General features: G+C 41.3%; 1 protein-coding gene across 2 annotated transcripts in view; it reads right to left on the minus strand.

Moving 5' to 3' along the window:
* The window catches only part of ZNF287 (zinc finger protein 287), a 34432-nt gene extending 21834 nt beyond the window's left edge, over window positions 1–12598 (minus strand). The window contains exons 1-5 of one of the 2 annotated variants that reach the window (XM_036278357.1): window positions 12438–12598; window positions 11185–11776; window positions 10429–10529; window positions 8416–8542; window positions 7838–7924 (exon numbers count right to left, since the gene is read on the minus strand). In XM_036278357.1, the coding sequence (XP_036134250.1) occupies window positions 7838–7924; window positions 8416–8542; window positions 10429–10529; window positions 11185–11587 (718 nt within the window). In that variant the 5' untranslated portion in view covers window positions 11588–11776; window positions 12438–12598. Of the gene's footprint in view, window positions 1–7837; window positions 7925–8415; window positions 8543–10428; window positions 10530–11184; window positions 11827–12437 lie in introns of those variants that run through there. The other variant, XM_036278356.1, reaches the window with a different exon arrangement.
* Between the last annotated feature and the right edge of the window lie 295 nt (window positions 12599–12893).

A 12893-nucleotide genomic window follows, 5' to 3' on the forward strand; every position in this document is an offset into this window, starting at 1 on the left:
CTCTACAAGTTCAAGAAGACTGAAATTATATCAAGCATCTTCTCAGATCACAATGTCATGAAGCTAGAAATTAATTGCAACAAGAACATGTAAAGACATTTTAATACATGGAGGCTAACTAGCATGTTATTGAACAATGAATGGGTTACCATGGAGATCAAGGAAGAAATTCAAAACTTCCTGGAAACCAATGAAAATGAACACACAACACAAAATCTATGGATACAGCGAAAGCAGTTCTGAGAGGGAAGTTCATAGCGCTACAGGCCGCCAAGAAACAAGAAAAATTTCTAATCTGTTTAACCTCACAACTAAAACAAAACAAAAAAACAAACAAAAAAAACCCTGGAGCAAGTAGAAGGAAGGAAATAGTAAAGATCAGAGCAGAAATAAATGACATAAAGATCCAAAAAACAATTCAAAGGATCAATGAAACAAAGAGCTGGATTTTTAAAAAGATAAACAAGATTGATAGACCCTTAGCTAGACTCACCTAGAAACAAAGAGAGAGAACCCAAATACACAAAATCAGAAATACAAAAGATCATTAACAAATACTATGAACAATTATACGGCAACAAATTGGACATTCTAAGTGTAATGGAGAAATTTCTTGACACACACAGTCTCCCAAAACAAAACTGGGAAGAGATATAAAACTTAAACAGACCAATAACAATGAAGGAAATTGAAGATGTAATCAAGACTCTCCCAGGAAACAAAAGCCCAGGCCTGGATGGCTTCACGCGGGAGTTTTACAGAACAATCAAAGAAAAACTAACATTCATTCTTTTCAAACTATTCCAAAAAATTCAAGAAGGAAGACTTCTAAACTCATTTTATGAGGCCAGCATAATTCTAATTCCAAAACCAGAAAAAGACCCTACAAAGAAAGAAAACTACAGGCCAATAACCCTGATGAACATAATGCCAAAATCCTGAACAAAATACTAGCAAATTAGATCTAGCAATACATCAAAAAAATTATTCACCATGACCAAGTGGGATTCATCCCAGGGATGCAAGGCTGGTACAATATTCGCAAATCAATAAATGTGATATACCACCTAAACAAAATGAAAGATAAAAACCATATGATTGTATCAATGGATGCTGAAAAAGCATTCGACAAAATCCAGCACCCATTTCTTTTTTTTTTTAATCCTCACCCGAGGACATTTTTGCATTTATCTTGAGACAGCACGGGAGGGAGAGATAGAGAAAAACATGAATGTGAGAGAAACAAATCGAGTGGTTGCCACCCACAAGACCCCAACTGGGGCCGGGGACAAAGTGCAACTGAGGTACGTGCCCTTAGTAGGAACTGAACCCGAGTCCCGAGTCTCTCTGGACTGCAGGCCTACGCTCTAACCACTGAGTAAACTGGCCATGAACAGCACCCGTTTCTGATAAAAACACTCAGCTAATTGGGAATAGAGGGATTGTATCTCGACATAATAAAGGCCATATATGAAAAAACTACACCCCACCTCATACTCAAGGGACCAAAACTAAAAGTATTTCCCTTAAGAACAGAAACAAGACAGGGATGTCCACTTTCGCCACTCTTATTTAACAGAGTAGTGGAAGTCTTAGCCACAGCAATCAGACATGAAGAAAAAATAAAATAAAAGGGATCCAAATTGGAAAGGAGGAAGTAAAACTGTCATTATTTGCAGATGACATGATATTATACATAGAAAACCGTAAAAACTCCATCAAAAATCTACTACACTTAATAAATGAATTTGGCAAAGTAGCAGGATACAAAATTAACATCAAGAAATCGACGACACATGGGTTGGAAGATGGCCTCTCCCACAGAGGGACTTCCAGTCAAGATGGCAGTGTAGGTAAACGCAGTATCACGTCCTCCCACAACCACATCAAAGTTACAACTACAGAACCACCATCATTCAAACCAGCCTGTAATCAAGCTGAATGGAAGTCCTACAACTATAGAATTAAAGAAGCTGCTGCATCGAGTCTGGTAGGAGGGGCGGGGGCGGAGGTGGAGGTGCGACAGGCTGGTCCCACACCCACGTGTGGTGGATAAAAATCAGAAGGATACCTCGGCTGGGAAGGTCCTCCCTGAGGACTTAGGGGTTCCCATCCCACACCAGACACCCCTCTCAGGGTTCTAGTGCCAGGAAAAGAAGTCCCCATAACTTCTGGCTGGAAAAACCAGTGGGAACTAAGGCTCAGGGAAGCTGAGGTGGCTGGAGCCCCAGGCAGCTCCTTAAAGGGCCCATGCATGGACTTATTGGACTCACTCCCTCTAAGTTTGGAGGGGAGGCAGCTCGAGAGGTACCAGAGACATACGGGGAAGAACTGAGCTGTTTGGCCCTAGAAGAAGGGCTGGAGAGGGGGCTTTCTCGGGACAAACATGCTGTTGGAGGCCTTTGGTCCTTTGGTGAGCACTTCCCTGGGGTGGCAGACAGTCACCATATCTGGGACTCCAGCAATCTGGCTCACACTAGTAGCCCCGCCCTGCTGACTCCCTGAGGCCTCGCCCCACCCAACTTTCAGGCCCACCCAAGCTGTTTCCAGTTCCTTAACCATAGGATTGGCCTGTCTTGGATCCTGCTTCAGGTTTTCCTAAATTCTTCAAACAGGCAGCATCTGGTCTCAGATAGCCCCATACCTCTTGTTAAGTAATACACAGAAACAAACACAGGCAGGCAGCCAAAATGAGGAGATAAAGAAACAGGTGCCAAATGAAAGAACAGAACAAAACCTCAAGAAAAGAACTAAGCGAAATGGAGATAAGATGCTGAGTTCAAAATACTGCTTATAAGGATGCTCAATGAACTTAGTGAGGGCTGAAGAGCATAAAAAAGGACCAGTCAGAAATGATGGATGCACAGTCAGAAATGAAGGAGGCATTAACTGAAATAAAGAATAATTTACATAGCCCTGGCCAGTTTGGCTCAGTGGTAGAGTGTCGGACTGTGGCCAGAGAGACCCGGATTCGGTTCCCGCTAAGGGCATGTACCTCGGTTGCAGTTTGTCCCTGGCCCTAGTTAGGTCGTGTGGGTGGCAACCACTCAATGTGCCCCTTTCACATTGATGTTTCTCTCTCTCTCTCCCTCTCCCCACTCTATCTAAATAAATAGAAAAATGTCCTCAGGTGAGGATAAAAAAAAAGATTAATTTACAGAGATTCAATAGTAGAGTATGTAAGTCCAAGAAGCATACCATTGACATGGAATATAAGAAAGCAAGAAATGCCCAATCAGAACAGCAAAAAGAAAAAAGAATCCAAAAAAAATGAGGATAGTGTAAGGAGCCTCTGGGACAACTTGAAGCATGCAAACATTTGCATCTTGGGAGTGCCAGAAGGAAAAGAGAAAGAATAAGAAATTGAAAACCTGTTTGAAATAATAATGGCAGAAAACTTTCCTAACTTGGTGAAGGAAACAGACATACAAGTCCAGGAAGCACAGAGAGTCCCAAACAAGATGAACCTCAAGAGGCCCACACTAAGACACATCATTATCAAAATGCAAAAGGTTCAAGACAAAGAGAGAATCTTAAAAGCAGCAAGAGAAAAACAGTTAGTTACCTACAAGGGAGTTCCCATAAGACTGTCAGCTGATTGCTTAAAAGAAACTTTGCAGGCCAGAAGGGAGTGGCAAGAAATATTCAGAGTGATGAAAAGCAAGAACCTACAACCAAGATTACTCTATCCTGCAAAGCTGTCATTTAGAATCGATGGTCATATAAAGAGTTTCCCAGACAAGAAAAAGTTAAAGGAGTTCATCACCACCAAACCGTTATTATATGAAATGATGAAGGGTCTTTTTGAAGAAAAAGATAAAATATATGAACAAGCAAAATGGTAATGAATACATATCTATCGACAATGGACTCTGTAAACAAAATGAACAGGCAGAACAGAAACATTCTCATGGATACAGAGAACATTTTGTTGGTTGCCAGATGGGAGGAAGATTGGGGGAACAGGTGAAAAAGGTGAAGGGATTAAGAACTACAAATTCATTGCTAGACTGACAAACCTCAAAGGGAAAGGGGTTGGAGGGTGGGAAGAAACAAACCAAAGAACTTATATCATAACCAATGGACACAGACACTAGTATGGGAAGAGGCGGGGAGGGGGGCGGGAGTGGGGAGGAGGGGGTCAATGGGAAAAAAATGAGGAACATCTGTAATACATTCAACAATAAAGATTAAAAAAAAAAAATTGATGACAGCCCTGGCCGGTTTAGCTCAGTGGTTAGAGCGTTGGACTGCGGTACAGAGAGATCCAGGTTCGGTTCCCACTAAGGGTGTGTACCTAGGCTGCAGTTTGTCCCTGGCCCTGGTTGGTCGTGCGGGTGACAACCAGTCGATGTGTGCCTTTCACGTCGATGTGTCTCTCTCTCTTCCTCTCTCACCCTCCCACTCTATCTGAACAAAAAATGGAAAAATGTCCTTGGGTGAGGATTAAAAAAAAAAAAGAAATCAACAACATTCTTATACACCAATGATGAACTCACAGAACAAGAAACTAAAAAAACAAATCTCATTTACCATCCTGGGAAAGAAGTAAAGGACCTATTTGCAGACAACTATAGAACATTGAAAAAAGAAATAGAGGAAGATATAAAAAAGTGGAAACACATACCTTGTTCATGGATTGGAAGAATTAATATCATTAAAATGTCTATACTATCCAAAGCAATGTACAGATTCAATGCAATTCCCATGAAAATACCAATGACATATTTCACAGAACTCGAGCAAATATTTCAAAAGTTCATATGGAACCAAAAAAGACACCAAATTCTCACAGCAATCTTGAAAAAGAAGAACAAAGTAGATGGGATCACACAACCAGATATCAGGCTGTAATACAAAGCCACTGTAATCAAAACAGCCTGGTACTGGCACAAGAATAGGCATATAGATCAATGGACTAAAAGAGATAACCCAGAAATTGACCCAAAACATTATGCTCAATTAATATTCGACAAAGGTGGCAAGAGCATACAATGGAGTAAAGACAGCCTCTTTAATAAATGGTGTTGGGAAAATGGACAGCTACATGCAAAAAAATGAAACTAGACCATCAACTTACACCATACAAGAGAATAAACTCAAAATGGATAAAAGACTTAAATGTGACTTGTGAATCCATAAAAATCCTAGAAGAAAATGTAGGCAACAAAATTTCAGACATCATATGCAGCAGAATTTTCACTGATACATCACCTAAGGCAACTGAAACAAAGGAAAAAATGAAACACATGGGACTACATCAAACTCAAAAGCTTCTGTACAGCAAAAAAAACAACCATCAAAATGGAAAGGCAACCCACTCTATGGGAGAGGTAAGGGGTTAATTTCCAAAATATGGAGTGCTTATAAAACTCAACAATAGGAAAACAAAGAACCCAATTAAAAAATGGGCAGAGGAACTAAACAGACACCTCTCCAAACAGGACATACAAATGGCTGAGACATATGAAGAAATGCTCAACATCACTAATCATCAGAGAGATGCAAATTAAAACAATGAGGTATCACCTCACACCTGTCAGAATGGCCGCCATCAACAAAGCATTAAACAAGAAGTGTTGGTGAGAATGTGGAGCAAAGGGGACTCTAGTACACTGCTTGTGGGAATGCAGACTGGTGCAGCCACTATGGAAAACACTATGGTGTTTCCTCAAAAAATTAAAAATTGAATTGCCATTTGACCCAGCGATCTCACTTCTCGGAATATACCCTAAGAAGCCTGAAACACCAATCAGAAAGAATATACGTGCCTCTATGTTTATAGCAGCGCTATTTACACTATTTACAATAGCTAAGATCTAGAAACAGCCCAAATGTCCATCAGTAGACGAATGGATAAAAAAGCTGTGTATATGTACCACAGCTTTTTTTATCCATGGAATACTATGCAGATGTAAGAAAGAAACACCTCTTATCCATTGAGATGACATGGAGGGACCTGGGAAGTATTATTCTAAGCAAAACATGCCAAGCAGAGAAAGACAAATATCACATGATCTCACTTACTGGTGGAATATAATGAACATAACAGTTTGAGGAACAGGGTAGCACCAGAGACATGGAAGTAGGGTACAGACTGAGTCCTCAGAAGAAGAGGTGGGGGAGAGAGAAACCGTAGAACTTATATGCATATACGCATAACCAATTGACATGGACAACAAAGCTGTGGATGGGGTGGGGAGGGATGGGGAGGAGTGTGTCAATGAGAGAAAAAAGAGAAACATCTGTAACAAAAATAATAAATAAATAACAAACAAACAAACAAAAACACAAACAAAAAACCTGGCTTGGATCCTTTAAATATTGTCAGTATCATGAAAAATTAAAGGAAAAAAATAATAGGTTGGGGAACAGTTGTACAGTAAGAGAGACTAAGACATAGGTTAACCAAGTGGAGCACATGATTACTGACTATATCCTGGATTGGCGAGAAAAACATCTATAAAAGCTATTTTGGAACAGTTGGATAAATCTAAATATTTGACTATCCACTAATAACATTATTGTAGAAATATTAAGTATTTGGAGAGAATGGCATTGTAGTTACGTAGGACAATGTTTATGTTCTTTGAAGATACATGTAGAAACATTTAAGGAGTGAGATGGCATGATGCCTGTAACTAACTTTCAAATGGTTCAGTGCGAAAACAAAGTATGTGTGTGTACATGTATAGAGGGAAGGCAAAAGTGGTTGAATGATGATAAATGGTAATTCCAGCTGAAAAAAATATAGGTGTTCAATGTACTGTTCCTGCAATTCTCTGCCAGTTTGAAACATTTCCACAAAAAAAAGCTGTTGTGAAGGAAGGAGGAAAGGAATGAAAACCACCAAAAAGTCCATCAATAGGGAACAGGTTCAATAAAATATGAGACACACAGTAAAATCTGATGCAGATATTTAAGTTCTTTACATACTCATTTGTAACACTCATCAAGATATACTTTTAAGTAATAAAAGCAAAGTACAAAATTGTGTGTAGAATATTGTTACCATTTATATTAGAAAATGGAGAAAAATATTTTCATATTGACTTTATATGCAAAATAAATAAATAAATAAATAAAAACCCTCCAAAAAAATAAAATTAACACCTGAAAGAATAAACTAGAAACAGACAGTGGTTGTGTGTTGGGGAGATGCAGGAACTGGGTGGATGTGGCACACATGTCCAAGACTTTTGTTTGGCTTTGTAGAAAATTTAAAAATGGCCCTGGCCAGGTAGCTCAGTTAGTGAGAATATTGTCCCAATTATGCCAAGGTTGCAAGTTTGATCCCTGGTGAGGGCACATATAAGAATCAACCAATGAATACATGACTATGTGGAACAACAAATCAATGTTTCTCTCTCTCTAAAAAGAAAATAACTTTAAATTTAAAAATATGTTTTCTATATTAAAAATTTTGATCTTATAAATTATTGTGTTTTTAAATAATTAGAAAATAAAAAAAAGAAATGAGTTAGGCAAGTGGAGGTGGGGGCTGCAGAGTTTTGTTAGTAAATAAAAGAAACTCAAAAAGAAGGTTTGAAATTTTAAATGTCAGAAGACATCCATGCATGCTTAACTAGAGAGGGAGGGAACAATGGCACAATGAAAGCCTCAGGGGTTATGGGAAGGATACAGTGAGACATAGGGAAAGGTATAAAAACAATGTCTAAAAATCTTTTCCTGAAGATGGCCTGTGCAAGGAAGTGTTCTTGACTGACTGGGATGTCTTTGTGGAAAGTGACTTGGCCATATTTAAAAATATATCTCACCACACTTGGGGTAATATAGACTAAGTGCAAAGACTCTCATCTGCCAGTTATTCTCTCACCTGGACTAGGGCCTTCTAAGATTTCTTTTATCACCATCCATGGTTCTTCCAATATGGGAATCACAGTCGGTCTGTACACTGTAAGTCCTGTTCAGGAGGAACATAATGAGTTTTATCCTGGAGATAAACATTTGTTCAAATTTTATTACCTGGCTTCTTATCCATGTGGATAGACACCTACAGGAAAACAACAGTTCATGGACGTGATTTAATAAATGAGGTCCTTGTCCTTTTCAGAGCTAGGATAAAAATTTCCTGGCACACTGGAGGATATGTGCATAGAGATCATAGGGGAAGGAGATCATAGGGAAGTAGGGAATGAGCAAGGCGCAGCACTGGGTAGCAGCCCTGTGCAGCAGCACATCAATTTTCAATCATCTTCCACTTAGAAACCTTTCATTTGGGAAAAGGGAATAGAACATAGCCACTTCTGTGTCCAAATGGGATGAACACAACTGATTTCTAGGCCCCACTCTTAGCAAAGTACTTTAGAGGTCCAACCCATTTTTAACAAGGGAAGAAAAAAAGATATTCTGGTGGGTATGCTGGGAGGAGGAGTGAGTATAGTTGATGCTCACCTAGAGAAACCATGTTCCAATAGTTCTGTAATGTCACAGTCTTGTACAATTCCTTCTGTACAGGACGCATTAGCTCCCAGTCCTCCTGGGTGATATCCACAGCCACATCTCTGAATGTCATTGATTCCTAAAATAGCAAATATAATTTAACTTGGTTCAAGAACTAGTAGGAAGGGAATAGTAATAATAACCAGGTGTGGTGGAGAAAATCATAGTCTTGAGCTTTAGTAGGACCCTACAGATTTTCTAGTCGAAACTTTCACCCAATGTATGGACGAGCATACCTGAATGGCCTTAAAGGAAAGTTTAAAAATAAAGTGGAATTTATTGTTTTCAATTGCCACTAGTGCATACAGTTGTGGCTCCATCTTTTTTTTTTTTAACCTTCATTTGAAGATATTTTTCTGTTTATCTTCAGATAGAGTGGGAGGGAGAGAGGGAGGAAGAGAGAGAGAGAAACATCGATGTCTCACATTGATTGGTTGCCCCTTGCATGATCCCAACCGGGATGAACTGCAATCAAGGCACGTGCCCTTGGCCGGAATTGAACCCAGGACTCTTTGGTCTGAGGGCCGACACTCTAAGCGCTGAGCCAAACTGGTCAGGGCAGTGGTGGCTCCATCTTAAAGAAGACATAGAATGGAATGGTTTTGCTCTTCAAACTTTGCCCTAAGAATCAATTCAATGTGTTATAGTTAGAAATTTTGATATATTGTGTGTTCTATGATGAGATGCAGAGCCCTTCTTTTCTTAACCATGCTATTGAACTGCTAGACTTTTGGATACATTTTGTATCCCTGTTCTTCTTTTTGTTAAAAAAAATATTCTTGATTACATTTACAAAGTTTTCAAATAAAGTTTGAGTTTCTTTAAAAAGTTATATTGGGGAAATCACATTGGGTTTATAAGTTACAAAGAACTGACGGTTTTACAATTTTCAAGGCTTCTTTCGCATCCTATACAATGATATAGAACATGAAGGTACTGCAAAATTTACACTATGTTTAGTCCTAGATATTTTAAATTTGAGGGGTGGGATAATACTGTGAATGAAATCGTTTATTTCACTTTGTCATCTATCTGATTTTTAGGTATAAAGTGATTAATTTTTGTAAGCCATTTTCTGTAGCAGTCACTTCACTCAACTTTTTTATTGTTTCTAAATGGTTACCAATTTCAGCCCTGACTGGTTTGGCTCAACGGTTAGAGCATTGGCCCGCAGACCAGGGAGTCAGTTGCAGGTTCGATTCTCATCAACCGCAGTTGCAGTTCAATCCCTGGCCCTGGTGGTGCAGGAGGCAACCAGTCGATGTGCTTCTCTCATGTGGATGTTTCTATCTCTCTCCTCCCCCTTCCCTATCTGAAGATGAATGGAAAAATATCCTTGGATGAAGATTTAAAATAAGTAAATAAATGGTTATCAATTTCAGACCATGTATATTTTCCCAGTAAACCTTTCTCTTAAAGTGCCTGAGCTCCTTAAAATAAAACTGACTCATGATCAAAAGTAACACCATATAATACATGGCCTTTAATCACTTGTTAATGAGCAAAAATAATATTAGTAACTATTATTTATCCTACTGTGATCTTATTACTTATTAATCCATGGTAACAAGTCTCATAATATTTAATCCTCATAATCTAAGAGGAATACTCTATTATTAGAGTCAAATAACTCAGGCTGAGTAGTTAAGTATGTTGCCCCAAATGACAGGTTCGATGGCAGACCCAGGAACCAAACCTAGATCCATTTGGCTGTGCAGGTCAATCCCTTAACCTCAGTGCGATATTGCTGCCTTAAAGTCAGAAAGTGAGAAAAGGCATTCCCATTTCCTACATACGGCATTCATCTACCTTAACAGGCCAAGGTGACTTAAAGAGAATAACCGAGGCTTAGGTCCTTGATAGGACTTTTGGGGTCACAGAAGTTAGAAGGCCAGGAAAGAAAATAGAAAGTATGTCTTCATACTATGAAGACATTTTAAAATCACAGAAGACACTAAAACTCACTGTGGTCACCAAGTCATTTAGCCATCCTGCCTGGAAAGTATGTCTTCCTTTGGGGTCTTCCTCTGGGGTCTCTTGAGAAAGAGCAGAGTTCTGAGGAGCAGCTAGGGAAGAGAAAGAGACCATGCTGGAGATTAGTCCTATATGAATTGCCTGGGGAACTCATCACCAAATAGGTGCCTATACTTTCTTAAAGTGAGAAGTCAGAAGGAAATCAAACACAGCATCCCTACTTCAAAAAATCAGCGGGAAGAAGCAATGACTTATCCTAAGAATCAGTGCAGGTTTCAAAAACAAGTCTGCTCTGGGACTTGTATCTGTACCAAGTTCACAATTTCCTACTAAACCCTCATGTGACGTAAATTTTGTGAGTTATGTCTTCACTTAATAAGGAAATGTTCTTTGGACCCTTTTCTACCTATTTGGAAGTGTTATTGTAAAACCCAATTCATAAAGCAAATTATTTATTGGCAGAATGGTTCAAACCTCTGCAGGTAAACTTCCCCAGGGCTTGCAAAGGGGTAATTCGGTTGTGTCTGGTCATTGTTTTATGACACATTTCCTCTGGGTTTAGATAATGTGTATTTGGTCCCAAGAAATCTGAAGGGAATACCATGCAGGATGAGACTCATGTCAAAGCCTGTTCTCATTCGCTCACTGACCTTCTTTCTCCCAATTTCTTTCACGGGCTGTTCTCGGATATGCTTATTATCTTCTCTAACCACCCAGGATTCCTCCCCTCTGCTCTATAATTCTCACCTTCATCTTCTAGAATGTGAGCCAAGTCCTCCACCAGAGTCACCACTTCCTCGCTGCTCTCTGGGTACTGGGACTTTACCCAAGTCCTAACCTCCCCAGGCAGGATGGTCAGGAATTGCTCCAGCACCAGCAGCTCCAGGATTTGCTCCTTTGAGTGAATCTCAGGTCTCAGCCACTTAAGGCAGAGCTCTCGGAGTTGATTCAATGCTTTTCGAGGACCAGCCAAGACTGGGTATGGAAAATTCCTAAAATTCTGTCGACAGGTCTCAGTGTTCCGCAAGAGTCTTGAAGCAAGGGTTTCCTTTTCAATATTGTGGGGTCCACTCAGAGCCTTGTCTGGCTTCCACATTAGAAAGATTTGGGAGCGTGAAGAACTGGTCATCCTCTTGCTTGGGGCTGACATTATAGAAGAGTCAATCTGGCAATATCCTTTATTTCTCTAGTGATGAGCCAACTGCTTGAAGTCTCATGCTAGAGCCACAAAGACATTATATCTAGGGCTGCTGCAGCCAGGGCCACGACAGAGTCAAGGTAGAGTTATCAGCCCTAGTTAAATTCTGAGCCTAGAACTTGCAGAGATGGTTAAGAGACCCTGAAACACAAGAATAGACCACAAGGTCAAAAATTCCTAGTGCTCTCTGCTACACGAATACACAAGTAGAAATAGACTATCCAGTGTGCACAGATAAAAATATACAGACTTTACCTTGGTCTCCTTTCCTTCTATCTTTACACTTGTAAAAAGGGGCGAGCCATTTACCTGATTTGCATATTAATACCAGCCTAGTCTAGCTTTTCACTATCTGACAACGGCGGAGACAAGCCGGTTGGACTGGAAAGAAGTACAAGAGGTTGGTGTGATGTGAAGCCCTGTAAATGCTTATAAAGGAGACAATTAGTTCCTTATGAATAAATTTGAAACCAGGATACCCGAAGGAAACCTCAAACAGGCCTGACCTGGAGAAGAACCCATAACACCTGTCCACAGGTTCCAGCTCTGAGCCTTCCTCAACCACAATCGTGTCACCAAAGCCAGCTGAGCACAAGGTCCTGCACAGCAGATGCGCGGGCCTCGCCGCCCGGCGCCTCCCCTTTGCAGCAGCGGGTCTCCATAACTCTCCAGCTGGAGAGTCGCGGGCGGCGGGAGTCGGAACCAGGCGACGCGCTGTGCTGGGACTGGGCCCCCACAGCAGCCTTCACCCTGTGTTCACCTCCCCGTAGGCCGCGAGCACGGGCGCCCGCGACATCATTACCTGCCGCTGCGACTGGGCGGACTCGCAGCCGGAGCGGCCAGGAGGCCCCGGGCAACAATGGCGGCGGGGGCACGGGCGCCTGCGTGGCGGGCTCTGTCCCGCGCGGGAGAGGGGCTTCTGGCTCCGCCAATTCACTTCCCCGCAAAGCACAAGGTGTCTCGGCCAGGAACAGCGCGCTCCAGCCCAGGTCTGTGAGGCCGGGCCCGGAATCCACCGCGCCTCCGCTTCGCCCAAACCTCGCCTCGGCGCCACTGCGCATGTGCGCGAGGCGAACGCTGCGTGTCCGCCGAGCCAATCGGAAGCTGCGCCCCGGGCCTCCTCCACCTCTTTCCTCTGACTTGTCGTCATGGCAACCTCCTCCGCCCGATCTCTGTGACTTGCTTGTTAGCCTCCAGGTTCTGAAGGGAACATGCAACTTTCCTTGGTCAGAGACAGGTGTGGGGGACGACTCGGAGG

Source organism: Molossus molossus, unplaced genomic scaffold (genome assembly GCF_014108415.1).
Source record: "Molossus molossus isolate mMolMol1 unplaced genomic scaffold, mMolMol1.p scaffold_m16_p_27, whole genome shotgun sequence".
NCBI classification, from domain to species: Eukaryota; Metazoa; Chordata; class Mammalia; order Chiroptera; family Molossidae; genus Molossus; species Molossus molossus.